This window comes from Furipterus horrens, unplaced genomic scaffold (assembly GCF_987537825.1).
Source record: "Furipterus horrens unplaced genomic scaffold, mFurHor1.1.pri manual_scaffold_9, whole genome shotgun sequence".
Taxonomy (NCBI): Eukaryota; Metazoa; Chordata; class Mammalia; order Chiroptera; family Furipteridae; genus Furipterus; species Furipterus horrens.
This window is the reverse complement of record NW_028327179.1, coordinates 95,434,407-95,449,755: the sequence shown is the minus strand read 5'-3', so window position 1 is coordinate 95,449,755 and position 15,349 is coordinate 95,434,407. Positions and strand designations below refer to the sequence as shown.

The window sequence follows — 15,349 nt, the reverse complement described above, 5'->3', positions numbered from 1 at the left end:
TCAAATGACAGGTGTGGCAGAAAAACATCGCGTTTTAAAGCACTTTCAATGCTGTAAAGAAAAATTAGGATGTACAAAACTGTAAGGAAAGCTGTCACCTATTACAGGAAACTAATGAACAACACAAACAAAAACAAAACAAAAGTGTAAGGAAAATCACACGAAATCCCCCTATCCAGAGATCATAACAGAATCTTATAATAAAGGTCACTGTGTGTACGTAATGATGTGTATGTACATGTCCATCAAGAGATGGTGTGGAAAAACACAAGGACAACGTCATACCTGGGGCACTAAGCTGGGGAGGCAATATCAAAGGCTGGTCAGCGGACCTCCCCGAGAGCTCTGGGTGAGACTAAAAGGGTAGAGAAAGTGCCTCAGAAAGAGAGAAGAGCAGAACCAGAGCCCCGTGCCACCAACTGGAGGTGATCGATTTCATACCCAGTTACAGCTGAGGTCTTTACTGCTAGTAAGCTTTATTTCATAACTGCTACTACTGAAATTGTCCACCGCAAAAGATGCAAAGAAGGTAGGTTAGTCTGGAAGCCATTTAGGTTAGATACCAACCCCCTCCAATTTGGATATTAAAGCTTAATATCCCACTGGGATCCTGCCCCTGTCAAGACTTATCCATCATCTGTTCTATGCCAAGCACAGGTTGAAGTCCAAGTGCACAGAGAAGAAAGTCTTTGCCTTCGAGTCCACAGAGCAAGCAGGTGATACAATCAATAGTTACAACAGTGAGACAGATGACCGACATCCAGTGATGCTCAATCAATACCGAGTGGCTGAATCAATACTGTAACAGAGGTGCACACAAACAGCAAGGGGTCTTCCCAGCGGACACTCGCCCCTTTGCTGCAGCACAGACAAACCTGACAGTTCCCTGTTTTGTGTACTTGTACATAAAAACCATCCCTAAAAGAATAAACAACTAGTGAATGTCATATTAGACAGGAACAAGGCTGATGGCACAAAAACGGGAATAGGGAGCGACACTCAGGAGAAAGGAGAAATATTACCACTCATTTTATATAAAAGAATATTTTAATTAACGTCCTTAGAACTACAAATACTATACATGATTTGGAAACGGGACTGTACCAAACGCTGGCGAAAGAAGAACGATCCACTCTATGCCTTCTCTCTTGTCTGGTCACTCAGAAATATAATGTTATCTGTAAAGAAGCCAGAGTATAAATATTATTTTCAGAACTCTTTCTCCATCCCATTTAATCATCCCCTCTAAAACACACAAACTTCAGTGCTGTTAACTAAAAAGACTATACAAATCCTCCAAACATTAAATAACTCTTGCTATGTTCATGAGAGATACATACAGTAAGCATGACGGAGCTCAAAGCTGGGCTTCGGCTGTCTGTCAACGATTCAGACCATGTTAGAAGAGGTGGGATATCCCTCATCTTCCCTGAAGACAGCTAAGGTCCTCTCAGCGATAACTTTTTACCCAACAACTAATCACAAATTTTGAAGCTTTCAATGCCCAGACCGGTGCCCTCAAACCAGGCAGCACTTCCTCACGCCAAAAAGGACCGAGGCCCGACATTCCAATGCTGGTGGCGTGGAGGAAGGACAGGGCTCAGCACAAGGCCTTGTGAGCAAGGACAAATTTATTCTCATTTTTAAAGAAGTCTGAATGCTCACATAGAAGCATTTTATCTTTAAGTCTTAAAACAGTAACTTTCATATACTCATTCTTTCAAAAACTTTTACTAATCAATATTACAGAAAACATTTTTATCTAAGAACATCCAACCTTGCTCTTAAAATGCTGTCCCAGATGGAGTTAGTTTAGGACAAGCAAAGGAAAAGAATTAAGTAGTACTTCCTACATAACTCCAAAAGATCCAGATTCTTTTAACTTTGGAATTATTAAAAAATGGTTATTATATAATGATTATTTGTTCATAACTACACTCTTCCAAAAAGAGTATCTGAGGCAGAAGGGTTACTTCTGAAGAGAGCATCGGAACTGCGCCACTGCATGAAGGCAAGAGCACCATCCACTGGTGGTTGCTTTTAAGTTACAGACATGATCCTTCAGGGGAGAATATGGCCCCTGAACTAGATCAACCAAATTAAACTCTACTCCTTCAATTCAAATGTCACTAAAGAGCTCTTCATTTTTACTATAAGCTATAAACCTATGTCAATTACTCAACCACCCATGCCAGTGAATATTCGTGACAAGAAAAACACAAAATGGCAGCTGACCTGAAACGCATCTATTTGGCTAGGTTCATAACAATCCACACAATCCAAAATTAGCCCACACCCTTGTGTGTAGTGAAATATGAAAGTGTTAAATGCCTCGTAAATAAATAATAGATAGAGCTCCAGAAATGTTGATTGTTATTTTATTAGACCGCTTGGCTTCCCACTGCTGAAATCACAGATGCACATCTGTACCATATGAAGTCTGGAAAAGAATTTTGAACTGGTAGATATGTCTATAAATATGTCCAAAGGAAGAACAAAACATGTAGGAAATGATTTACTGTTGAGACACTCAAGAATTATGAAAGCAAAATGGTCAGGAAGAACCTCATCTAAGGTCTGATAATGAGGGGATACCTACACTGGCTTTCAAGGACAATATACTTCCAAAAAAACAGTAAGAAAATATATATTGTAATTATCATTTACAACGAATTATAATTTACCTATATGATATAGGGGTTAAGACCTGAACCCTGAAGCAAGGAAAAGAGAAACATTAAAAAAAAAAAATCTGCCCTGGCTGGTGTGGCTCAGTGGATCGAGCGCCAGCCTGTGAACCAGGGGGTTGCTGGTTCGATTCCCAGTCAGGGCATACGCCTGGGTTATGGGCTAGGTCCCCAGTTGGGGGCATGTGAAGGCAGCCGATGGATGTATCTCTCATGCATGGATGTTTCTCTCCCTCTCTTTCTCCCTCTCTTCCCCTCTCTCTATAAGTAAATAAATAAAATCTTTAAAAAAATTTTTTAAATAAAAAAATTTAAAAATCTGCTGATTAAAAGAGACTTAAGTTCTAGATGTCCAGCCTTTAGAATTGTAATAAAATAAATTTTTGTTGTTAAAAAAAAAGAGAGAGAGAGACTTAATACACATGTAAACAATGTAATATAATGTTTGGACTTGTATTTATAGAATAATCAAGGAACTATAAATACTGGTAACTAATAAAAAATTAATAATTTCTGAACAGCATCGTAGTTATGTTTTAAAATGAAGTCTGTATCTTTCAGAAATACCTACCGAAATATGTATGGGTGAAATAATATAACGTCTGAAATTCGTGTCAAAATAATTCAGGTGGAGGAAAAGTGGCTGATGAAGTAATATCAGCCATCAGTTAATTGTTGAAGCTAAATGAGCAAATTTTTTCTTAAATTTTCTCTCCACTTTTGTATGTGTGACATTTTCCATAATGAAAAAATTAATTTTTAAATGATACAGAATTTGTGCATATTCAGAAGTTCCTAAACATTGAGACATAATTACAATAAAATGTCTTTCATTCCCTTCTACTTATTTATAAAAACAAAATTTCTCAGTGTTACTATTCATAAAAATGAACAAAAGAACAGAATTAGATCTCAACAAATGTCTTAGTTTAGCACTTTATCGAAGAAAGGAAAAAAAAGGACCATTTATCTCATTATAAGATGAATTTCCAATTAAATTTTATTTTTCTATTTATATACTAAAGTTGTTTTGGTCAATTATGTACTAAAAATAACTATAATAATAACCCAATGAAGAAATGTAACATTTAACACCTTACTTTCACAGAATTAAAAACATTTTTTTAAATTTCTACTTATGTACATATTTTTGTTCCAAGTATAACAGGATAAAAATTAAGAGTCATAACTATATAATTTATTATGATACACTTCGGAGGAGAAAACGGATTGGGAAAACATGTCCAGAGCAAAGGTCACAGTGATGCTCCACTTAGTGACGGGGACAGGGTCTGAGAAAAGGGCTGGCAGGCGAGTCTGCCGTTCTGTTAAGGCCTGAGAGCGCACTCACGGAACCCCGGGTGGCAGGGCCCCCCGCACACCCAGGCCCGTGGTCCGGCCCCGTGCCCTAGGCTGCAAGCCTGCACAGCAGTCACTGCACAGAAACACACGCCATGAAGCCAAGCAGAAGAAAGAACGACACAGTCAAGAGCGGCTGGGGGTAACACCCCTTTCTGCTGTCCAGCCACGTTCCCTTTAGTAAGCTGGAAGAGTGTGCTCTGAAATGACGATAAAGCAAGGGCAGTACATGGCCGGGACACAGTCATTTATCGGGCGTCGCTGACTGTACGTCACCGTGTGTGCCGGCCTTTTACACGGCTGGCAGCACGCATGTGCTGACACCAGCGTGCCTCAGACACCCGAGGGCCACATTGTGCTGTGACGTGACGGTGGCTACGACGACGTCACTAGGCCACGGGAAATTTCCAGCTCCACTATAACATTATGGGCCCACTGTCCCTATGCGGTCCTTCGTTGACCCGAACATCGTTATGCAGTGCATGACTGTTCGTAAAATTTCCAAATGTTGGAGAGCTTGTCCACGGATTTTTTTTTTTTAAGTGACAATTGGTAACAAATTGCCGTGGTATTTAGATCCATTAATACATTTAAAAGTAAAAATTTTATATTGAAAAATGTTAATGTCAACTTAAACACGTTCAAAATTCTTGAAGAATTTTCAAACAAGTTTGAAAACTGCCCTAGGGGAAAGCTTCTTAATACTCTTTACACTCTAGGGTCTACCTTTCCTAAGTCATTTTGTACACTGTTTAATGAGAACAACAGGAATTTAAAACGAAGGCATCGTAAGTACCAAAAAGGTTCTGAATAAATTGGCACAGATGTCTAACGCCACTCACATCAGTGTAACTTTACCTGCCACAGGCTTGTCCCCGGTCAGGCCCTGTCCTTGAAAGACCCCATGTTCCAGTGTCTGTAGCTCCCAACGGTAAGAGCTGGCACAGACAGGTCACTTCATACTCTCCCCAACATTACTTGTGAACCAAAACCGTCTGACTATGAAGACCATTTTCTAAAGGACTAGATAAAGGTAAGCAAACCCACAAACCACACTCGGAATTCTTCTGCTGAGCTGCAGGACAAGCTCGTCAGTATCAGCACTGACAGCCCCAGCTCAAGTGACTTACAGCCTTTAGTGTCAGGGGCGGGGGACAGCTGTGATCACAAACTGCTTACCAGCTATGATGGTTGTCGCTTGCCGCCTGACATTATTTTTATCCATGTATTCACCGTAGTCTACTTTCCCTTCCACATAAATTCGAGACCTGAAATAAAATTTACAGTTTTTAGTCTGGAGATTCTAATATGCTTTACAAGACAGTCAGATCAGAGACAGTAATAAGTATACACTCAGGATGAAATACATAATCATACATAATAACCTCATTCTTTCTACCACTTCTCAAAGTTCAGAATTATGAGTACTGACACACAGACTTGACTTATCTAGTTAAAAAGAGAAATATAGATGGCCAATAGACATATGAAAAGATGCTCAATGTCACTAATTATCAGAGAAATGCAAATTAAAACCACAATGAGATACCATCTCACACCTGTCAGAATGGCCATCATCAATAAATCAACAAATACCATGTGTTGGCGAGGATGTGGAGGAAGGGGAACCCTGATGCACTGTTGGTGGGAATGCAGGCTGGTGCAGCCACTGTGGAAAACAGTATGGCAATACCTCAAAAAATTAAAATGGATCTGCCTTTCGACCCAGCTACCCCACTTCTAGAAATATTATCCAAAGGAACCCAAAACACTAATTTGAAAGAACATAAGCACACCTTGTTCACTGCAGCGTTATTTACAATTGCCAAAATATGGAAGCAGCACGTGCCCATCAGCAGATGAGTGGATAAAACAACTATGGGACATTCACACAATGGAATACTACTCGGCCATAAAAAAGAAGAAAATTTTACCCTTTGCGACAGCATGGATGGACCTGGAGAACATTATGCTAAGTGAAATAAGCCAGTCAGAGAAAGACCAATGCCATGTGATTTCACTCACATGTGGAATCTAGTGAACAAACTGAACTAACAAGGAAAATGGGGACAGACTCACAGATGGGGAGCAGGATGGCAGCTAGGGATGGGGAGGGGCGGGGGGAGAGGGACAGAGCAGAAAGGAAAAGCAGTTCATGGACGTGGACAAGAGTGTGGTGACTGCTGGGGGGAGGGGTGGGAATAAGGGGACTAAATGGTAATGGAAAAAAATACAATATAGATTAAAAAAAAGAAAGTTAAAAAAATGTTTTCAAAATCTTAAGCTAAAATTTTTTTTAAAAAGGAAATCTTAGGACCATGACAGTGGGAGGGTAAGCTAGCTACAGCTTTTCAATATTAGGATAGATTTCCAATGTGTCATTTTCCTCGACCCTTGATTCTGACTCCCTGACAGATTTGGTTTTCACTTATTTTCCAATTCCTAAAGCTATTCTCCAGAGACTTGGATTATTAAAATTCAAAATAGAGGTTTTCGGCTTAGTATTTCACTCAGAGTTAATTACTAAGACTATTTCTACACTATCTAGAAGGCTGAGCTCGAAGAAAATCGTAACACACCAGCAGGTGAAATTGCATATAAACAGTTTCCTTGAAATTTTCTACATTTGTGTGTGTATATGCACATACTCACACATACATCTATAAAGGACATCAAGGGTACACATGAAGAAAAGCTATGAAGTTATTGAAAAGAAATTGAAATTGTGGTTGCTGCTGAAATTATTTTTCATGAAATGTATCAACTGTGAATACAACTGCTATTACACACACCGTTCTGTCCTGTGGGTTTGAAAAAAGCACCTTTTACACATAATCAATCCAAGCATTACAAAAAAAGAACTATGAAGCCTATATAAAATTGTCAAATATAAGATAACTGATATGAATACGAACGTAATACCTCACCGTGTCAGGCTTCACACATCCCAGACCCTCTGCTAAGGCTGTCACATAGCAGACAGGACGCACGACCCTCCGTCAGCACCCCTGGCTGTGGCAGCGTGGGGACCCCTGACAACCTGTGCTGCCCCGGCTCCCAGGACACCTGGTGCCCTCTGCCTTCCCTCTGGTCTCATCTGCCTCTTTCTATATATATATAACACCCCATTTTCCCTAAACTTTACATTCTTAGAAGACTAATCCAGGTGTTACACACCTTTTCACACAAAGCAACATATGCATATAGTATTAAGCACTGAATAAAGCAGTTAATATAATTAGTACTCAGGAACAAAGGAGTTACACATTCCATGAGAATACTTGTTACCAGTCTTTAAATCATTCAAGTTTTATGGTTCTTCCCGCCCCAACTTACCCCTTTTTTACATACTGATATGCCACATCTCTGAGGCCTGGTCGGAATACTGAAATTCTGTGCCACGTTGTCTTCTGACTGACGTCACCTAAATCACAAGAGTAGAAAACATGGTTACAAATGCCAGCAGACAAAGTAAATGCCAAAGGACACATGCCCAGCAAAACGTCCCAGTGCCTAAGAGAACAGAACAAAGTTAGAGAAGAATCTTTTCTAAAAGTAGTTTCTCTCTAGTTAGAGAATTGAAAGTAAACTGTGTCTATTTGTTGCCGATAAAATTAACAAGCTGGTCTTTTATACTCACCCATCTGGTATGTTTCATTTTCTCCTGATTTCCACATCTCATTTGTTGCTAAAGAGAATATTGTGACCGGGTTCTTCCCTTCCGCCTGCCTCATGACAGGGTCCTGTCCCACTCGCCCCAGTAACTGCACACGATTCAGAGCTGAAATGCAACAAGCAGGTAAAAGGAGGCTGAGAGGAATGTCCAGAGGAGGAAAGTCAGTGGAAGGGGCAAATAAGGAGAGACTAGAGGAAAAATGGGTTGGCAAGAAAGGAGAAAATACTCTTTGGGTAGCCCCACAAAACAAATACGAAGCTCTTTATCTTAAATTCTTCTTTAAAATACCTTTTTAAAAAACTATGTCATTAAAAAAAAAAAAAAAACAAATCTGAGATCTAAATATCTTTATAAATACAAGAAAATGTCCCTGTGAAATAGGTTTGCCAAACTTTCGGTCCCTTGACTAAATAGCACGTAACCTTGGAAAACTTAGAAACCAAATACAGAATTCCCTCACTTATCGCGGGTGTTACATTCCAGGACCCCCCGCGAAGTAGGAACCTTACATTTATTCTACAGTCTTAAACCTACGTCACTTTAATAACATGCGTGTACAGTACCACAAAATCCCACGATAGAGCAAAAAATCCGCCATAAATAATTAAATATAATATTTTTAAAATCCCACGATAGGCGATAAGTGAACTGCGATAGAGGGACTGCTGTACGACTCAAGGAAATTCTATGACAGGAAAGTGACAAGAGGGAGTAGAAAGTGACTGGCAAGGAAGAAGGACCCAACTGACACTGCAGCCTGATGGGCCAAGGCCAAGGTCCGAGGCAAGCATGAGCCAAAGGCATGATGGCTGAGATTATAGCGCGACCAGGCACCCCCGCACACAGCTGAGAAAACCCAAGCGCACTGCTGCAAACGGCGCATTTTGCACCGGGAACGTAGCTACTACTTACATCTTTCAAGAACCAAGCTGCTTACTGTTTCAGACTCATGTCTTACAAATTGATGAAACACCTGAAGTGGAACAGAGGAATACAATGGCTGTAATTTTTTGGGATTTTCAGGGAAAGGCAAACACAAACAGAAGACCTACTCACATTCGGTCACCCTCTAGTCAGCTGCTCCTACAGCACACACCCACGAAGACAGAAGACATACAATTCCCACGGGGTCCCTTCCCACGGTGCCAGAAGGACCACGCACTGCTTAAGGGCAGCGTACCACAGAAGCGCAAAAATATTGGGTCGGCCAAAAAGTCTATTTAAGTTTCTTTCCATAAAATAAAAAACACATTCTTTGTTTTAGCCAGTAACTACTGATCTGGGTATTTTGAGTATGTTGGCTATTTCCCCCGTGGCATAATGTTGATTGTTCTCAATTAATGTCTTGTTTTGATCACTATCAACTTCAACTGGTCTACCCAGCAATAAGGCAGCGGCCAGAGAGAAATCCCACCGCAGAACTTTGCAAACCACTTCTGACACGTTCGATCAGTCACAGCACCTTCTCCATACACCGCACGTATCTTGTTTGTTGCATTTTTACCTTTCTCGAAATAATAAACACGAGGAAATGTTGCAGATTTTCTTCCATCTTCAGTATTAAAATGGCCACACAAAAATCACCGATGGTTTCTTTTTAAATGCACGCTGATATGACAGCTGTTACAATACAGTCTAACAAAACTGTTTTGAATGAAGTTAAAGACAATTATGTGCACTAGAGCCATCATACAGAAAAAACAAACTTTTTGGCCAACCCAATACAAAGGAGGCAGCAGAGGGCATGCCCAAGAAAGTTAATTTATAGTCTTCTCCTGTGTCTTCTGTGGTAACCCTCCTGATCATGCTGCTTCTGTGGCTGCACACAAAAGGTAAAATCTGAAATATGCGGGAAAAACTCATGCTTCCAATAAGCCAAAGAAAAAGTCTAAGATAAACAAATTTGGTTCTTTGATAAGTTACAAAGCTATGACTTGTCCAAACCCATTTGCCAGAAAAAGGCAGTCAATGTCAAGTAACAGCAGCACTGAATGATAGTAATAGCTATCATGGCTCAATACCAACTAAGTGCTTTCGCTCTTATCAATTAATCCTTAGAATCAATCTATAAACTATGCAAAATTATCCCTGCTTTAGAGATGGAACAAAATGAAGTTCTGAGAGATTGAGCGACTTGCCCAAAATCCTACAGGAAGTGGCAAGTCAGGACTAGAACCCAGAACCTTCTGACACCAGGGTTATGCTTTTCCCAGTGACCTCTGCTGCCTTTTTAAAGACAATCTGTTCAAGGGCTACTGCTAAGATACGAGTACCCATGACTCGGGCACATTGCTGGGTTCCAAGTGCTACCTGTTACATCAAAGAAACTCCACATGCCAAGGGGTGGCACTGTTGATATATAAAGCAGATATCCAGCAATCAAATGAATGCCCATTTCTGGGGTCCTATTAGCTATCAACACCTATCACAATGTTCTGGGGCCAAAGGTGGATAAGCAAGTCAGATCAGACTAAAGAAGCAAACTGCTAACTAGTATCTCTATCATAATTCTAGAAATGTAGTAACTTGAGTACTCAGATGAGTCCGGCTGGCTCTTAAGTCTTATAGAATAGTATGTTTCGATTTGGGTACACAAAAATCAAGACCTAATGGAGAAGAACAAATAGAGAATTTTTTTAACTGGAATACTGTTTTCAAATTAAAATTTTAACTCTTTTCTATCTGGTTTTAAATATGTCATTTTACTGTAGTATTGAGTATTAAGACAGTAGTAACTTTTCCAAGTTTCACATTTCCACCTACACATACACACACGCACAAATAGTATGAGTCTGTATAGGTTAAAAAGGGGTTCCAAGAATGGAGGGTCAGTTCTCCAGTAGAAGGTAGGAGACGAGAACAGGTTTCATGCAGGAACTGATTCTTCATCAGCCTTAACAGGATGGAGAGTAGGAAGTACAATAAAGGAGAATTTAGAGAACCTGATGCCCAAATGTGGTACAGAAAAGGAGTCCTCGAGGCCAGCTAGTGTCTGGAGAGATGAGGAGTCAGAACAGGCAGAATGTGAGGACTTTCGGGCACAGTGAGTTATGATATCGAGACTTACGCTGCTGGCCTCACTCACTATGCAGATGATGGGCTGGTGGGATGGGGGGGCAGCTGACAACACGCAAGGCAGGTGGACAGAAAAGGAGCCACATGCTTGCTAGAAAAACGCTGGGACAATGAGTCTCATAGTCTTTGGATCAATAAAGACTCTAAACGCTCTCTAATTGACTTACACGCAAGTAACACATTTTTAAAAAGTAGTGACTCCCATTATATACACGTGTGTGAATAACTAAGAAGTATTTGTTCTGGTTTAGTGAACATTATTTACACAGGTAAAACCTGTCCCCAACCCTCTCTATCAAAGCAGGTCACATAAAGCGGGTGGGCTTGTCTCTGCAGCCCAAAGCCTTAAGAAATCTAATCACCACGGCTGATGGCACGTCTCGGCACTAACATGCAAAAGCGATTACCTGTAACACAGGCCTTCGGAACATTGCGTCTGTTTTTCTTTCCCTACGATCTAATCTTGAGTCTTTTCCTGAAAGGAAGCAAAAGAGAGACAAATTCACATGACCGCTTAGAACAAGGGCACAGATTCACTGATCGGATCGTAGATTCGTGGCTGCGTCGCTCGTGTTTCTCCAATTCACCGCGCCGACGATTCCTGCGCACGGGATGAGGGCTCCTCCCCAACGAAAACCTTCCACCTGTATCTGTGTGACCCCCCTTAGCTTTCTCGTCCCCCAACTCAGAGAAGAAACTTCTCGTTCTGAGTTATTCCCATTTCCATGCCACGGCCTTCTCCAACGTTATTAAAAGGCAAACGCCGGGAGGGCAGAGACTCGTGTCGGGATTATTCCCTGTCCAACCCAACCCACCTGGAACAACCCCTAGCACACGGGAAGGGCGCGATAAATGTCACCCCGTCATCGGGGGGTTTAAATGGGAAACCTGCTGCTGCAAAAACTACTGCCTCCGTCCCTAGCGGCGAAGACTACGAAGACGCCCGGGCCCTCCGGCCTCGCCGCCAGGATGGGCAGGCGCCGTCCCTACGGGGCGCTCCCAACCAACGACTCGGAGCGACTGAGCGGCGACAGGGAGCCGCGAAGGGCGTCCCACGCGTGCGAAGAGAAGGGACAGCACCGCCTCCGACCCGCGCGGGCACGCGCGAACACCCCGCACAGAGCGCATGCCGTCCTCCTGCGCTCACCGGGCGTCCCCGCCGCACGGCGCCGAGCCAGCAGGTCGCTCACCGGCGCAGCCGTCACGCGAGACTCGCGAGCTGGGGAAAAGAAACCGGAAGTCCGCGGCGTGCGTCGCAGAAACGCTGCCGGCCGTCGCCGCGGGAAACACGCCCCCTTCGCGCGTTGGTTCCGGGAGCGTTTCTCGGCGCGGGATCGGAGACGTCCACGCCGCCAGGTGGCGAGTGGGGCCGATTTCAGGTTTCTCACGAGACGGAGTTATAGTCGAGGCCCCCAGGCGGACCCGGGAGGGGGCGAGGCAGGCGACCCAAGAGGTAGCTCCGCCCCTAGAAAACACTAGCGAGGCCCGGACGTCCGAAAGCAGCGAGAAAAAGAAACAGGAAAACCGAGTGGGCGTAGAGCTGACAGTGCGAAGGAGGGAGGCGCCAAAAAAATTGACCTTCGGTATAAATATGGCAATGCGATGTCTAAAAAAGCCAAAACTGATGCGAAACCTTCATGCTGAACAAAAAGAAATTAAAATTTTAATTACATACAAGGTCTGAGCCATATTAGATTCTGAGACACTTGGAAAAAAATATGCACCCCTATGTTTTTTAGCATTTAAAATTGTTTTCCAACACATTACGTTTTAACTTGAAATATTGAATACTTAAAAAGTAGGTGTAGTAAAACTCACAATATTGTTTAAAGTTTGAATCTTTTATTTATACCAAAAACACTTTATTATAATTTTACTTTCCTGGCTTTAATGGACGTACCCTGGTTGATAATATTTTCGATATCTACTTATTTCCAATTGCAAGAATTGCCATGTCTGACAACTTTTCTTGACCAAGTGGCCATCTTAAATAATGTTAATTAACTTCAGCTGACAGACCTTGTGTTTATTTAAAATTCTGGTATTTTGTTCATTGTGGATATTTTTATTTTAATATTTTAAAAATATTGCATTACAATATCATTAATTTTGATGACTGGGTTTTTGGCATCCCTGGAATTTTGCCTCATTCGCCCTAATTTTGGCCCTGGTAATGAGGAGAGGTCTGGAGCCCTACAGATTGCAAGATAAAAGACAGAGGGGGTCTCCCCTTTACCCTGGTCCTTGCACTGTCCAGCTTAAGAAAAGGAAGTTACCTTCCAGATCATTCTAACATGCAATTTCCTCAAGACCCAACTTAACAACCTTTCAATGTCCATCCTTGCCCTTGAAGAAAAAACTACGAAATGCTTAACATGGTTTCCAACCCACACCTTGATACACTCTTAAAAGTCTGACTTACTGGTTGGTACTATTGACGGGGAATGTCCAGACCTACAGAAAAATTTCACAAGTTCACTGAGCCAAACTGATGACATACAGTGGGGAGCAGGATGTCAAATGCTCTGTAGAATGGCAGTTTCGCAGCTTAATTTATACATTACAGTCAAAGGAGATGTAAGGAAGGTGCATGAAATTTGTTGATGGGAGATTAAGAAGTGGGGAGAAAGCATGGGGTGGGGTGGGAAATCTCTAGGCTTGGATAAAAGGCAAAATGGAGAACTTCTTTTACATTGGTGGGTATAGAACAGTAAAGATGAACATTCACAGGACATGGAGCTGGTTGGGGCGATAACAATGAGGAATTCTGTGTTCTCACATTCTGGTGCTTGATGGTTGTGTCTTTGAAGCATAAAAAGAAAGGTATGTTATCCTACCTGCAGAACAGTGGACAGAGCTCACTTAAAATTGACCTTTGCTAAATAAGGCCTGGGACACTAGTTATGAATTTGTGATCAGACCATCCTCTGGGGTTACTTTGGGCTACTGAGCTTGTCAGCCTGCCATGTGCCCCAGCCCCCCAACCTTCACCAGGTTTGTGAGGTTCATTGCAGTCCCCGTATATTTCTAGATGCTTAGCTCCATTTTATTTCTACCTTCCCAATGTTTAGTTCCCGAAACACCATTGTTAACCAATAAAGATTGGAGGCTCTAAAACAAAAGTTTATTTGGAATCTTGAAGGGTTCACATCCAAAGGAGGAAGATTCAGGAAGTAACCCAACTGCACTCTGGAGAGAAGAACAAAAAAAAAAAAAAAAAAGCAGGGTTTATAAAGGCAAAACCCATGAAATGTCATTCTTTCACGCAAGTGAAGGATTGCTGGCTAGCTTAACAAGGATTGGTTGGTTCCAGGATGCAAATAAGGGGATGAAAAACACAAGGAAGGAAGGTCCATACATGTCTAGGTAGCAGCTGGTGTTCCAGGGAGTTTATGGCGGGGCCTTGAGCCGAGTTTAGCAACAGGTTTAGCAATTTAGCAGCTCTGAGAATTGTGGCACAAGGTGTACCTCACTTCCTTAAGAGCCTCCTGACTATTTTAAGGGACTCCCTTAGCAATGTTTATTCCACTTTACTATACTGCCTTTATGCCTTATACAGGTATTAATCATTCTAAATTCCACCCACTAAATCACTATCGTCAGTGCCCTTCAGTGATTTCCTACTTAAAAATTGTTCTACTTGAGAGGTTGAGTCAAATGAAAAACTAAAGGTATCCTTTCCTTCAAAGACAATGCCCCCCCCCCTTCTAAGCTCCTTGTGTGTGTTAATGGTACCAAGATTCTCCCAGACTTGAACTTTGGAATTACCTTTAAAACTTTTCCCTGGTTACCTACATCTATTCGGAAAAAAGTCCTTTTTTCATTATGCCACTAATCTTTCCCTCTTTGTATTCACAAATACTTCAGGGTGAGAAGCGCAGGAAACGTTGTTTAAAAAAACAGAAAGCACTGTACAAACTGAAAATAGACCCAGACCCTGACACACTCAGCAGTGTCTATGCCAGCTGCCTGCTCTTTTGCTGGCTTCCTGCTTCCATGGAGTCCAGCGAAAGAGAGAAGAAGGAGAGAAACCAATAACCTGAAACTGGTTGCATTCAGGTGTCATGGTAGGAGCATGGTAGAGAAGGTGTCTTAAACCCTAATAGTTGTAGTTGTCATTGGCTGAGAAGTTAAGCATAACCAAAAAATTCTGGTCTATACATTGAATACTCTTCATCTACCTGTTTAGAAATAACAAATTGTGGTTGACCTTGCGTTGTACTGGAAAGGACATGGCTGGGTTGGGAGAGTCAAGAGATAAATTAAAATTAACTCAATTTTAAAACCTTGAATAAAGACTTATTTTAAAAAATGGCAATGGGAAGTACTATCCCCCCACTTAATTACATGGAAAGAATTGCTACTCTAAGAAGAAAAAAATGGTATGATGGTTTATTCAATTAAAACAATAACTTAAAATTAAGGGAAGAGAAGAAAATAAGGCAGGAATAAACCTTACAAAACCATTTATAGGCTACCTTTATTAATGTGACATAATTATCAAACGCCTTAACAACCAACATTATTTTGTATCATGGACTGGCCATTATAA

The 15,349-nt window shown here is 41.6% G+C and overlaps 1 protein-coding gene across 3 annotated transcripts; it reads right to left on the bottom strand.

The window, feature by feature from the left end:
• Positions 1–1,028: 1,028 nt before the first annotated feature.
• On the bottom strand, positions 1,029–12,066 carry SSBP1 (single stranded DNA binding protein 1). 3 transcript variants are annotated; one of them, XM_090287598.1, is made up of 7 exons: positions 11,988–12,066; positions 11,205–11,272; positions 8,635–8,695; positions 7,687–7,827; positions 7,383–7,470; positions 5,226–5,314; positions 1,029–1,178 (listed from the first exon to the last, which is right to left on the bottom strand). In XM_090287598.1, the coding sequence occupies exons 2-7, from the start codon at positions 11,226–11,228 to the stop codon at positions 1,135–1,137; spliced, it is 447 nt and encodes a 148-aa protein (XP_090143724.1). In that variant the 5' UTR covers positions 11,229–11,272; positions 11,988–12,066; the 3' UTR covers positions 1,029–1,134. The 3 variants fall into 3 exon arrangements, with proteins under 3 accessions (XP_090143724.1, XP_090143723.1, XP_090143725.1); XM_090287597.1 differs by having other exon boundaries at positions 11,945–12,028; XM_090287599.1 differs by lacking the exon at positions 11,988–12,066 and adding an exon at positions 11,613–11,676.
• Between the last annotated feature and the right edge of the window lie 3,283 nt (positions 12,067–15,349).

Bases quoted from the DNA above. Each gene is read 5' to 3' on its own strand.
- SSBP1 (XM_090287598.1), bottom strand. From the start codon at position 11,228: ATGTTCCGAAGGCCTGTGTTACAG. The intron at 7,828-8,634 runs GTAAGTAGTAGC...GTTGCATTTCAG, and splicing joins CAGCTTGGTTCTTGAAAGAT to CTCTGAATCGTGTGCAGTTA. The intron at 1,179-5,225 runs GTAAGCAGTTTG...GCTTCTTTACAG, and splicing joins AGCGACAACCATCATAGCTG to ATAACATTATATTTCTGAGT.